We start from the raw sequence: 14,034 nt of genomic DNA, 5'->3' as shown, positions 1-14,034 counted from the left end.
CTGGATTACGCACACGACTGTGATTGGCTGACCGAAAAGCACAAGGCCTACAGTTTGAAAGCTCTCGGGGAGTGCAGCGAACAGCAAACGCTAGCTACTTTGCGAACAAAGTTTACGATTTCTTTTTGAAAATCAAACATATTTATCAGTCCCACTTGAACCTGAAATTGCTCTAAAACGCTTTGTCGGACGCCCCGGCTGCCAAACAGGAATACCGTCTCGATCGGATATGCGGACGCAAATGTGCTTTTGAATGGCATTGTTGTGCTGTATCTCGCCGGAGTGGACTTGAACTCCACGCCAGGAGAAAGGAAGGCTAGCTTAGCGGATGCTAACTTGCTCGCGACCTGCCACAGGCAACCTACAGCCAGCTCGCGTGCTACTCTACTTCCTGGTTGCACACTGGGAGCGTGTTATGGGAGCCGTGAAGAAGTTTGTGGACCGGGAGCATGTATTTTATTCACTTTAACTCCGCGTGAACGAATGGATTCTACGGTCTCTGTGTGCCGCGTCGTGGCGTGAGAAGCCCGTGTGTGTGTGAGATCTGAAAGCTCTTCGGGCCCTGAGTGGAGCGGAATGCGACTGTCTAGTTTGGGACACAATTGCTAGCTAGTGTGTGGCTAGCTAGCCGGATCGGCTAGCCGACAGCTTGTCCACGAAGCAGAGGTGCACAATGATTGTATTGTTGTGGGTTTGACTCGACTTCTTGGTAAACTTGATTTGCAAACCGAGGCGATGCTGTTCCTGTGTAGAGAGTGTGGAGGAACATCAGTAGATCACTTCATAGGGTCAGCGGCTATCCTCCAGTGAGCTACTTTAGGAATGCTATCGCTAGGCTACCACTCGGCTAGCTGGGTGGCTGTGTGATTGTTAATTTGCTGGAAGGTTAGCAGCTAGCTTGCTATACGGCTGGCCAAATGTTGTGCTACGTGCGTTGGGGAGTTTAGTTGAGTGGGCAGAGACACTACGGAGAACAACCGCCCCCCCCACAAGCCGTGAGTGTATCTTATATTTTCTAAATAAATGCCTAACACAGAGGTACTCCGGGAGGCTCGGGGGAGAAGCCCCTCTTCACAGAGGAATGCTAAGCGACAGGAGAGGCGCAGTAAACCTGGAGGCGGCGGCGTGGAGCGAGAGGGGCACCGAGAGAAGAGGCGCTCGTCAGTGTCTCGGAAGAAGAAACGCCGACAGCCCAGGGACCCGCTGTCCGTCGGCACGTCAGAGCTGCCCGTCAGCGGACGGAAAGGCACTTTGGAAAGGGAGAGCGAGCTCCAGACTTTGGTGGAGTACGACGACGTGAGCTCGCAGTCGGAACGCTTCTCTGGAAGCCCGTCTCCCAAACTTGACCCGCATGCTGATCGACTCTCTGTCGACCGGCACAGCGAGAACGACTTCGAATATAACGGACCTGCGTCCCCTGGTCGGAGGCACCAGCGGGACAGGGACGCAGTGCTCCCGGCAAAAGACGCCCCGGCGGCCAGGGGCACCTCAGATAGGACTAGGCCGGAGAAGGAGCCCCGAAGAAAGGAGCGACAGAGTCACGAACGGGACTCCTCTAAAGTTCGGGGTGGGAGTGCGTTGAGTGGCTCTAAAAACAGGGACTCTTCCAGGAGTAGTGACAGAAATGGCAAAAAGTCAACGACAGCCCAGCCGACCGTGGTCCCCGCGGAGAAAAGGGATGTGAAACGACACAAAAGCGCAACGAGGTCTGACAGACCCGAGAAGGAACCGCCATCTGCGTATAGAGAAGCTCCACAGTCTTACCGGGATGACCGGGAAGAGGTCAGGGGTTATCGGAGGAGCCCCGTTTTAAAGTCTGAGAGCCCCTACGGTACTTCGTATCCTTATGGTTACCAGTCCCCCAGTGGGTACAACCAGCCGATCTCTAGGAGGAGCCCCACGTACGGCAACAAGAGGCTTTCCCCGAGCTCTGCGTACTACAGCCGGGACCCGGATTTCTACCAGAGCTACGGCGCATCCAAGTCTCCCAGCTCGTATCCGAGCAGCAAGAGGAGGCGGTCTCCGACCAGCCCTGCCACCTGGCGTAGGTCACCCAGCTTTGGACGCCACAGTCCCTACGAACAGGGAGAGTTCGGCAACAGGAAGTCCCGGAGCCCGTACAGAAAGTCACGGAGTCCGAGTCCCGAAGTCAGGTGAGCATTCTTGTGTAAGGTGACTCTGTTTTAACTACCAGCTCTGTGGTTAGATCTGATGTTGATTAGCTCGATTTCAGAATCGAGTCTATTAACGTCTGGTCGGTAGACGGCACCCTTCATCTTGGTAAAATCTGCCACTTGTCATGTCACCACAGGGTCGATTTCGAAGCTTCTTGTTGAACAGCTGTGGGGTAATATATGCCAGGGGACCGTTTTAAATGCATGTCTCTTTCAGGGTTCCTCCATGATTGCATGTCAGCATTTGTAATCACTTTTTTTTTTAATGAAAGTAATGATGGGATCAGGTGGACGGAAAAGGGTAGACCTATTGCCGTCCTAACCTGAAATGATGCTCTCCCCCATTCTCCTCCGTATGGAAACAAACTGGAGATATAGTGAATACCTTTCTTACACAACGAGTATTACAACTTTGAGGAGCAATGCAGGTTTTCAAGAAAGGTTTTCAGATGACAATCCATTCCTGAGCTTTAAATATGTTACTAGTTATGCATGGAATCCATTGCAATTTCTACAGCCAATCCTGCAGATGTCGTTTGCCGAATCCTTATAGCGGAGTCCTGAATGCCTGGCTCAGCCAAATCAAGTATACATTCCTAACACAACATACTATTGATTTGCTGTCAGCATCACTTTTCTGCCCGGGCTTGTGGAATCATTTGGTATGTTAGCAGCCTGGAAGGCCTCCACGGCTAACCGGGTTCATATCCAGAATTGTTTTTTGCTTAAAGAAGAGCCAGTTCACGGTTGTTTGTTTTTAAAATGTTTTTATGAACTGTGGCCTTGAATTGGGTGCTGTCCCAACGCAAACACGCTGTCCAACTCCCGTATTTCGTCGGAGGTTAATAGAGAACATCTTCTCATCCCTGCAGGCGCCCGGCGAGGTCCCGCAGCAGGAGCCCGTTCGCGTCGACGCGACCCTCGCGGTCCCGCAGCCACCACCGCCACTCGCGCTCCCGCAGTCGGCCCTCCAGCCTCTCCCCCAGCACCATCACCTTCAAGACCAGCCTGGCGGCGGAGCTCAGCAAGCAGAAGAAGGCCAAGGCCGCCGAGGCCGCCGCCAAGGCCAAGACCTCCAGCAACGCCTCCACCCCCACCAAGGGGCACTCCACCTCTGCGGCCCACCAGCCCAGCCCCAAGACCAACCAGCACACCTCCAGGAAGGGTCGGCCGCCCTCGCCGCCACAGCCTCCGCAGGGGCCCAAGACGCCCCCGTCCAGCCAGCCCCAGTCCCCCGCCGAGCGGCCCGCCAAGAGGAGCGCGGAGCCCCCTAAGGAGCGCGAGAGGGAAGGGAAGGGGAAGGAGGACAAGAGGAAGGCGCCGCCGGTGTTGATGAAGGACAAGCAGGGGGCCGCAGCGGGCCCACTCCTCGCCGCGCTGGCATCTATGCCGCTACCCCACGCTGTTGTCGAGCACATGGACAAAGGAGAAAGGTACACAGAGGTGGCAGGGTCTGTGGTGGATGTCCTGGACGGCTTTACAATTATTTATCTTTTGATTTACCCATTAAACCGTGTAGATTTAATGTAAGGCAAGGGCTTCTGATAAATCATTTGATACTCGTCCCCACCTCACTGTTTCCTCCTTCCCACCCGCAGCCTGAAGGACGGCACGCTCTCAGGAAAGAAGAAGCTGGAACGCAAATCCCGCCAGCTTCTGACGGACCTGCCCCTTCCCCCCGAGCTTCCCGTGGGCATCAGCTCCCCCGCTTCGACCCACAGCCCCGCGGAGGAGAAGAAGAACCATCTCCCGCGCCGCAGGCCCAAGTATGGTTCCATTACGTCTGCCTGTTCTAGTCCGCTCCCCGGCGGTACATTGTAGTGATGGCCCAGATTGGGTGGTGAATGTCATGGAGGTTAGCGCACTGGAGTTGTCGTACATGGTAAGCCTTCTGAAGGGCTGCAGTAATTTAGCTTGGCGGTGACGACGCTCGCCTTCCAATCCCTGGGTTGCCGTCCCCTGGCACGTCTCTCCCCATGGTGTGAGAGAAGTGGGTGTAGCACCGGTCTTGCAGACCTCATGGTTTTCCCCTTGAGAGTTAGGAACTCGTGTTATTATTCATTTCTTAATATCTCTTTCTTCACCAGGATCTGTGGATCCCGGTTTGGTGAGATCAAAGAGACGGAGATCGACTGGGGCAAACGCTGCGTGGACAAGTTTGAGATCATCGGAATCACGGGCGAGGGCACGTACGGCCAGGTGTACAAAGCTAAGGACAAGGACACGGGTAACACACAGAATCCCTTTTAGACTCGTTTCTAATTCAAACATACTCGTGTAAAACCTTTCTACCCAAGCCCTGTATGCGTGTGAGTGTTTCTTGACGTTGTCCTCCCTCTGGTTCTCCAGCTGAGATGGTGGCTCTGAAGAAGGTTCGCCTGGACAACGAGAAGGAGGGCTTCCCTATCACCGCCATCAGGGAGATCAAGATCCTCCGACAGCTCAACCACAAGAGCATTATCAACATGAAGGAGATCGTCACGGACAAAGAGGACGCTCTGGACTTCAAGAACGACAAAGGTATCGGGTGGTGCCCCCAATAGGGGAATGTTATTGTGTTCACACACACGATATTTTGCGCTCCACTGCTTGGTGTAAAAGCCCGACTGGTAATCCTGACTGCGGATACGAGGTCCTGATGGAGCAACTAGTGGCCTTCTTTCTAAAGTACCCTGTTCACTAGACCAGCCAGGGGAACATGTAGCCTAAGGGGTTCATGAGCAGGCTCCGGGGGTTAGCCTAACATTTTAGCTTTTTACCGAATTGATCAATGCAAAAGAAAGATTACTGTAAAATATGAATTTGTTGTGTTTGATCCCACTCTGGCCAACTCTTGCTCTACATCTGCCCCCTCTCCCCAAACCCAGGTGCGTTCTACCTTGTGTTTGAGTACATGGACCATGACCTGATGGGGCTGCTGGAGTCCGGCCTGGTCCACTTTAACGAGAACCACATCAAGTCGTTCATGAGGCAGCTGTTGGAGGGGCTGGACTACTGCCACAAGAAGAACTTCCTGCACCGAGACATCAAGTGCTCCAACATCCTCCTCAACAACAAGTGAGTCCGGATAGCGTCCCAGCAGAGAACGGATTTTAATGCTCTTTCTTTAGTATGAAGGAGGATGGTGTTATTGGGGCTTTATCCAGAGCGCGACCTAAAGAGGATTTTTTGATGCTTGCCATTTAGGAGATGGAAGTACTGTATCTTAGCACTGTGTATCTTTTAGGATGCAAACATTGGGGTTAGAACCTGGTCTCTTTCGGCTGGGAGCAACTCTAGACGCAGCTGTCTAAATTTATATTACCAGCCACCTTTTTTTTTTAAATGTTTTTCTATTTTCTTCTGTACATCAGGGGTCAAATCAAGCTGGCGGATTTCGGTCTTGCTCGACTGTACAACTCAGAAGAGAGGTGAGTACTCTGCCCTGCTGTCTGCTCAATCGCACTCCATCCCGTTGTCTTGGTTTTGCGTAGCAACGCCCGCCAACCACTTCTTCCAAGGGGAGTTCCAGCCCCTTAGTGCCTCAGGAGAATAACAAAGAAGGGGCCTCAGACCACAAAACTGTACCTTTGCATTAACCTTGCGAGGCAGCTGGATTCTCGAGATCCAGGTCATGCCAGCATCAGCAAGAGGACCAATCAGCGTCCTATGAGTCTACTACCTGAGAAGTGATAGACAGATGGTTCGTCCAATCACCTGCCAAGTATTTTTTGGAAAGGGCCTGCCCTTATTGAAACAGCTTCCAAGGACAACTTCCCAGATGGTTCTGTGTATAATACCATCTGGCACGTCATAGCAGTATGCATAACGCATACTTGTCTGATATTGATTATCTGAGAAATAAAATATATTGCATCCCAAATATGAACATTATCTTATGGGCCATCACATTAGATGTCCCTGGACTAGTTTTGTAAAAATCATGAATTTAGCTGGGCTGGTCAATAACAAGTTGACATGCCCCTGGGTAGGGGGGTGGGAACTCCCTAGCAACGACACTCTCCTCCATGGCGACCGTATCACGACCCTGTCCTCCAGGACGCGGCTGCTGCTCCCTGTGTCCGGGGAGCCGCTCCCCAGGGTCTCCTCTGAGCCGTCAGGACTAAGCGTGTGTGTTGGGTTTGTTTCAGCCGACCGTACACCAACAAGGTGATCACCCTGTGGTACCGGCCCCCGGAGCTGCTGCTGGGGGAGGAGCGCTACACGCCGGCCATCGACGTCTGGAGCTGTGGGTAAGAACCGCACCAACCCTCCACCCGCGCCCTACCGGCTGCCGCATAATGGACATGGAAACGTACAGATCAGCTGCTACCTCTGATGACCACATTAATGGGGATTGGTGGAAATGGGATACCTTGTTGTCATGCATTTTTGATTATAAATCATTTATCAATTCATATATTGGGTATTAACATCAACAAAAGTTTAACTGCCCAATCGTTGGATATCAATCATTCATCTGGACCCTTCCGTTTGTGGTGTCGCTAATGGTGAGGTTAAAATATGTCTGTCATGGCTTATCAACATCCCACCTGCTCGTAAATAAGGGGCGCTTTGATCAACAAATGTTCACGCTGCTCGGTGTTCACATCCCACTTCCCCCTTCTCTTTTCTAGATGTATTCTGGGGGAACTGTTCATTAAGAAGCCCATCTTCCAAGCCAACCAGGAGCTGGCCCAGCTGGAGCTCATCAGGTACCGGAGACGTTCACCTTCGTTCAGTTGTGGAGTTGCTTAGGCTGAAGTGGTCCAATTCATAAACTCCTGAGCTGCGTGAACCTCACATTATCTGATATTTTCTTATGGGTTTTGAAATCTGTTTGAACTTTTATGCGGTTTGAATTCAGATTTCTGATCAAAATGTAAACAGTTAAGGCAATAGATCAAATCTGAGTTAAACTTTACACTGTTGCAACGCCTGACTGATGATGTATCCTCACTCTTTAAGTAATCAAACTTCTCTTTCGTCTCTCAGCCGTATCTGTGGCAGCCCCTGTCCCGCCGTGTGGCCAGATGTGATCAAACTTCCCTTCTTCAACACCATGAAACCAAAGAAACAGTACAGAAGGCGCCTACGCGAAGAGTTTGCCTTGTAAGAAACTATTCATAAATATATAATACTATTATAATGGTATGACAGGCTGTGCCTTTGACCAGTGGTTGTTTCCGCCATGGGGTATAAGTAGGTTAGGCTCATCCACCCATCCTACATCAGGATAGACACTGCCATTTGTGATGTCAGAAATGGTGGTGTCCATCCAGATGTAGGACGGGTGGATCAGCCTCCTGCTAGTCATAAGAGCCCACTGGGTAGGTGGAACTCTCTGTCGTATATCTGGTTGGACACGGCCACTTGCGATGTCACAAGTGGGACATCACAAGGGAACAGCTCCTCCAGGTCCCACCTGGTGATGGGATGTTGAACGATGTCCCTTAACCTCTCGCCCCCCTCAGCATCCCGCCCTCGGCGCTGGACCTGTTCGACCACATGCTGAACCTGGACCCCAGCAAACGCTGCACAGCGGAGCAGGCGCTGGGGAGCGAGTTCCTGAAGGACGTGGACCCCGACAAGATGCCCCCGCCAGAGTACGCCTCGCACACCACTGGGGTTTCACACCGCAGAGGGGCAGGAGAGGGGCTATGCTGGGTTTTATGCCCAAAACGTCAGCCAGCTCTTTTGAGATGGAGCGACTTGTATACAACAATGCCACTTTTATTTATATCATGCATTTATATTATAACTTATGTTGAAGTTATTTGTATGAATCCTCTTTTCGTAAATCGATCGATCCGTATTTGCATGTTGCTACACTCAAAAAGAGGTTATGATGACAGCGAAACACCACAACAGGAAAGGACAAAACGACATAGATAGTTGAGAACGTTGAATTCGTCCGTTCCACGGTCCCACCGGTCAAAGTGACTAATGATCCCCCCCCTCCCCTTCCGCAGCCTCCCCCTCTGGCAGGACTGCCACGAGCTCTGGAGCAAGAAGCGCCGGCGTCAGAAGCAGATGCCCGAGGAGCCGGCGGCCCCCAAGGCCCCGCGGAAGGAGCTGGGCCTGGACGACAGCCGCAGCAACACGCCCCAGGGCTTCCCCGCACCCGGGCCTCTCAAGGCCCCGGCCGCGGCTGCCTCCGCGCTGCTGGGTGAGGGCCCGACCACACACACGCATCAATCAATGTCTGGCTTTACGCTTGTGAGACTGGGTCAGGATAGCGGAGAGGTTTAAGGCTTTTGACTCCCAGCACACAAGGTCTGGTATAAGTTGTATTGGCCGTCAATCTGTGTCACCTTAAAGAACACCCAATATCGATTTTGATCACATAATAAACCACCTATCCTTGTATGCTATTATCCAAAGGGACTTTGATCATGACGCCAACCTAGGAACCTTATTCAGTTTGGAGGTGTTCTGAAGGCGTTTGACGTTCCCCCTCCTCTCCCCCCCCCCCCTGCAGACCCCAAGGGCCCCAGCTCCCAGCTCACCCAGGAGCAGCTGGCCGTCCTCCTCAACCTCCTCGGCCAGCCCAAGGGCGCCGTCAACCCCGCCCAGTTCGTCCAAGCCATGAGTTCAAAGGTCAACCAGGAGACCCTGCAGCAGCTGTCCAAGGCCCTGGCGCCGGGCGAGCCGCCCGCCGAGTCGGCCCCGCCCCCCCCTCCTCCACCCCCCCAGGGCCTCCCCGTCAAGCCGCCGCCGTCGTCCTCCTCCTCCGGCGCTCCGAGCGGAATGCCCCGCACGCCGCCGCTGCCCAAGCCCCCGTCCACGCCACCCCCCCCCTCCTCCTCCTCCTCCTCCTCGATGGCGTCGGCCCCCGAGGGGGAGGCGGCGGCGGCCACACAGACGGCCATGACCATGCTGCTGGCCCAGCTCCTCCAGGCCCAGCAGGGGGCCCCCAGGCCCGAGCCCCCCGGGGAGGGGGCGGAGCCGCAGGAGAGCGCCGCCCCCCCCACCTCCTCCTCCTCTTCCTCCTCCAGCAGCTCCGCGGGGGCAGGTCCCGGCACGGCGGCGCTGCCTGCCTTACAGGACGCCAAGCGGCCGCCGGAGCCCCGTCAGGTCTCTCCAGGTACTGAGGACCATACCTTTTATTCATACCATGCTTATTGTCATGAGTTGTAAAATATTATTACAAATAATGAAGTATTGAGGAAGAGCGCTGTTTTCAACCCCCTTTGAACTCGGAATAACCCTCAAGCGTGTGTGGAATTATTCAGTAGATGATGAACTTGGATGAACCAGGTTTCTAACAGCGGATTGTACTTAAGTCTATATTGAATTAAGATATGAAATACAGGTATTGCAAATATGACACACCTTAAATATGCGAGTCATTTGCCCCTCCAGTTTCTTTCTTCATGTCGGTTTGTCATTTAGCAAGCACTCTAATGCACAAGAGCCTTACTGTGAAGTCAGACATGCTTCAGCAGCAGGGAGGGGGGCGTCTTGATAAGGGCTGCCTACACGGGGGATCGAACCACAGCCCAAAGACCCCATAGTTAACCAGTGGTTTACCAGTGCACCAAAGTTCAAATCTGTACCCAAACGTCTCCTTGTCTTCCAGTGTCTGAGGTGGGGGCTATGCCGATCCTCCCTCCAGACCAGAGACCCCCAGAGCCCCCGGAGCCCCCACCCCACGCCGACCTGGACTACCGCCAGGCCCCCCCGGACCTGAAGACCACCCAGCCCACGGCCCCGGTCACCCCCGCCGGGTTCGGGGACAGCTACATGGGTCACCTGATGGGCGGCGGTCTGCCGCTCCACGCGCTGAGGGAGGTGTTCAGCGGCGCCGGCCCTCCTCCCCCGGGCCCCGCCTCCTCCTCCTCCTGCAACACGGCTCTGTCGTTGTCGTCGGCCGGCGGGGCCCCCATGGGGGTCCGCCCGGAGCCCTACCCCCAGAACCCCGCCGGGCCCCCCGGGGGCATGGTGTTCACCGGGGACAAGGACCACCGCTTTGAGTACAACCACAGCCCCGGGGAGGGGCCGCCCTGCGCCCTCCCCCCCCACCTGTACAACCACGCCTTGGGCCGGCCCGACGGCCCACACGCCCCGGCCTGGGGCTCCCCCTCCCAGGCCGGGGCGCCCCCCCCGTCCCTGCCCCTGCCCCTCGGCTACGTCCCGCACGTGAACTCGACGGCCGCCCTCAGGGGGCGGGGCCTGCCGTTCTGATAGGACGAGAGGGGCGAGTGAAGGGCGGGCGACATCCAGGCGGCAGGGCTCTGATTTAAATGGAACGTGAGGAGGACTCGACCCGAGCACATGGAGCCTCTGAGGCGCGGGGAGATGCGTTCTTGATTTGTATTAACTTAAAGGCGGCGGCGTGTCTCTCCTCCCGTGTGGCCACGGAGGGCGCGGCCACACACACAGGCGGGCTTTTCTTGCTCGTAACCATTTTCATATTTTTTTGTAATCTATTCTGCTGTCTTTTAAATTAAACTTTTACCTACTTTGAGTGTACATTTACCATGCCAGGCATATTTTAAACCTCTCTAATTGCCCAGGGGCCGACTAGTATTAAAGGTTTTGCACTACTGACCCAAGTAGGCGGAGAACTATTTTAGCTATGAAAGGACGTGAACGGGATGAGATGACCCAACCACATGTTCCCCCCTCCCTCTTGGGACGCGGTTGTCAAGGCGACCCGCCGCCTCCATATGGATCCACTCCACTGTTCAGGGCGAATCAAGTGCAAGCGAAAGGTCCAAAACGAATGTCCAATCGGCTACTAATACGCCGAGCCCAGCCCTCCCCCACCCACCCATCGGAGTCAAACAACGCTGCTTTTTTTTTTTAAACCGGAGAGAGTGGAGGACAAGGTGATCAATGAGTTCTGATGGTGCTATTAGTGGGAGTCAAGTGTGACGGCACATCGTGAAGGAGCTGCTGGGCAGGGGTGGGCTCTGAAACACGTCTGTCTGGTCCCGCGTCGACAGGGAAGAAGCGGCAGCACTTGGGACCACTTGGAAGAACCAGTGGCTGCTGAATGACTCGATGGAGGAGGGCTGGATTTGTACTGGTTTTTTGATTCTGTTGTAAGTGGACCCAACACATGAATTATGACTTTCAGACAGACACGCAGGCAATGAAAGGTTGTTTTTGTTTTTTACTAAAAGTGTTTGTCCCTCCCCTGCCCTACCTCTTCCTTCCTTGGCAAATGTTTATTAAAGAAATGCCAACGACGTTCTGTGGTAGTGCATTTACTCAAGCATCTTTTTGGGGGACGATTTATTGCGTGGAATCAGAAGAATGAGGCAAACGGTATGAAAAGAAGGTAGTATTCTCAAATCTAGGGCTCCATAGTGTATGTGTAGTAAAGAATAACATTTAATTAACGTACCAGGTAAACTTAAGCATGGGGACATGATGGTTGAGTCAGAATAAATGGTTTCAGCGTCGTTATGTATGTGACGCAATAAATCCTCTAGAGGGCAGTGACTGTCGTTTCAAAAATTAACGGCATCGACAATCGCAAACTTGATATCTGTAGAGATGATTTTGCTTTGGGTCATCAAAAAAAAAGTGTAGGTCTAGGCGGCGGTGGCATGTGACACCCCTCACCAACCCGCAGATTATCTCCGCAAAATGTTGTTAAATGACCAGTAACAACTCATTGCCAAAGCAGGGTAACAATAAAATAAAAGGTCAGGTATATAGTATAATATAAGTATAAAACGTTAAATACAATATAAATCCATATCAGATATAATACTACGCTATCTATTTTCGCGAATGGTCTGACTTTTGACTCTATACCGCTGCTTCGATTTCCGGTGGTATTGCTCCGTTTCTCCCGGAGCACTCCGGATTCGTAAGCTCAGAGGCGACGGACCCATTGACGGACGACACACCTCCGGGACCGGACGAAACGGTCCGTTTCCGTATTTACCGTAGGGTGTGAACGGGGTGAGTTGTAACGCCACCAATTCCACCAATCAGGGATAAGATATGAGTCATGTGAAAGTTTCAGTCCCTATACGATCACTCATGGACATGTTCCACTAGTTGGTGTCATTTTTCAAGGAGTTCCGAGAGAAATCCAAATTTTAAGGCAAGAAAGTAACTATTTTTTTTTACTGATTGTTTTCTAGTACTTTTACCGTTGTAGATAAAGTCGTATGAGTTATATCAGGTCAAACTATAGTTTCTCTAGCAAAGAATGGTGTATCTCTCCCTTGAAAACGTCAAGCACCATGCCAATACAGCTAGTTTAGTAATGGATGACAGGGCGGGGTAGGTTGTAACGCATGGTTTGAAAGTGTTCCAACCATCCCCTTGCATACAAAGTTGTTCCAAGAGAAGATGTTGAAGATGTAGCCCTGTTCTCAAAAAAACAACAATGTTCAGCTCTCTCTCTCAAGGGACACAAATGCACACACAAAATATAAATGTTATTATTTTTACATTTTGTTCATAACATTAATATGATCTTTATTCTCTATGGGAAGAATGGATTGTATGTTATATGATTAGATTTGTTCAGTATCCCCATATGTTTTATTCGATACATTTCAACAGTGTTACCCCTTATGGGTCTTCATGACGACAGATACAAAACGACAGTGTTACCCTTTACGTTTCATTTGATAAAACGAAAGTGTTACCCCTTATGTTTTTTTCCCATGATGACTGATGAAAAACAACAGTGATACCCCTTATATTTTATTTGACAAGGACAATTTTTTTTTTTTTCAAATATGTTTTTTTTCACGACGACCAATAAAATACGACAGTGTTACCCCTTATATTTTATTTGACAAAGACAACAGTGTTACCCCTTATGTTTTTTTTCTCATGACGACCAATAAAAAACAACAGTATTACCCCTTATGTTTCATTTGATAAAAACGACAAGTGTTATCCCTCATGTTTCATTTGATAAAATCGACAGTGTTGCCCCTTTTTTTTTTTTTCATGACGACCAAAGAAAAACAGTGTTAACACCTATGTTTTATTTGAAAAATATCGACAGTGTTACCCCTAATGTTTATTTCATGACGGCCGATAATAGACGACAGTCTATTGGGGATCTGTCGACGTTATTGCGGGGATCCGAACCTGAGCTGTTTAGAGTGTTAACCTCCGAACTTATAAATGCACCATCAAGACACCGAATAAGGCATCACAATGGTTATACTCGACTTTATAATGTTTTTTTCATGACGACCAATAAAAAACAACAGTGTTACCCCCTATGTTTTTTTTCATGACGACCAATAAAAAAAAACAGTGTTACCCCTTATGTTTTTTTTCATGACGACCAATAAAAAACAGCAGTGTTACCCCTTATGTTTTTTTTCATGACGACCAATAAAAAACAACAGTGTTACCCCTTATGTTTCTTTTCATGACGACCAATAAAAAACAACAGTGTTACCCCTTATGTTTTTTTTCATGACGACCAATAAAAAACCACAGTGTTGCCCCTTATGTTTTTTTTCATGACGACCAATAAAAAACGACAGTGGTACCCCTTATGTTTTTTTTCATGACGACTAATAAAAAGCGACAGTGTTACCCCATATGTTTTTTTTCATGACGACCAATAAAAAACAACAGTGTTACCCCCTATGTTTTATTTGATAAATATCAACAGTGTTACCCCTTATGTTTTTTTTCATGACGACCAATAAAAAACAACAGTGTTACCCCTTATGTTTTTTTCATGACGACCAATAAAAAACAACAGTGTTACCCCTTATGTTTTTTTTCATGACGACCAATAAAAAACAACAGTGTTACCCCTTATGTTTCTTTTCATGACGACCAATAAAAAACTACAGTGTTACCCCTTATGGTTTTTTTCATGACGACCAATAAAAAACCAGTGTTGCCCCTTATGTTTTTTTTCATGACGACCAATAAA

At 50.8% G+C, this 14,034-nt stretch overlaps 1 protein-coding gene across 1 annotated transcript; it reads left to right on the top strand.

The window, feature by feature from the left end:
- The first annotated feature begins 31 nt into the window (after positions 1-31).
- Positions 32-13,536, top strand: cdk13 (cyclin-dependent kinase 13). The gene is made up of 14 exons (XM_056584147.1): positions 32-2,153; positions 3,047-3,607; positions 3,773-3,940; positions 4,262-4,401; positions 4,524-4,694; positions 5,042-5,231; positions 5,528-5,584; positions 6,305-6,406; positions 6,791-6,868; positions 7,149-7,265; positions 7,628-7,759; positions 8,126-8,322; positions 8,635-9,240; positions 9,736-13,536. The coding sequence occupies exons 1-14, from the start codon at positions 1,024-1,026 to the stop codon at positions 10,338-10,340; spliced, it is 4,254 nt and encodes a 1,417-aa protein (XP_056440122.1). The 5' UTR covers positions 32-1,023; the 3' UTR covers positions 10,341-13,536.
- Positions 13,537-14,034: the final 498 nt, after the last annotated feature.

This window comes from Gadus chalcogrammus, chromosome 23 (genome assembly GCF_026213295.1).
Source record: "Gadus chalcogrammus isolate NIFS_2021 chromosome 23, NIFS_Gcha_1.0, whole genome shotgun sequence".
In the NCBI taxonomy this organism is placed as follows: domain Eukaryota; kingdom Metazoa; phylum Chordata; class Actinopteri; order Gadiformes; family Gadidae; genus Gadus; species Gadus chalcogrammus.
Note: the sequence above shows the minus strand (reverse complement) of the source record. Positions and strands in the feature narration are given on the sequence as shown.

Bases quoted from the DNA above. Each gene is read 5' to 3' on its own strand.
- cdk13 (XM_056584147.1), top strand. From the start codon at position 1,024: ATGCCTAACACAGAGGTACTCCGGGAGGCTCGGGGGAGAAGCCCCTCT. The intron at 4,402-4,523 runs GTAACACACAGA...CTGGTTCTCCAG, and splicing joins AGCTAAGGACAAGGACACGG to CTGAGATGGTGGCTCTGAAG. The intron at 5,232-5,527 runs GTGAGTCCGGAT...TCTGTACATCAG, and splicing joins AACATCCTCCTCAACAACAA to GGGTCAAATCAAGCTGGCGG.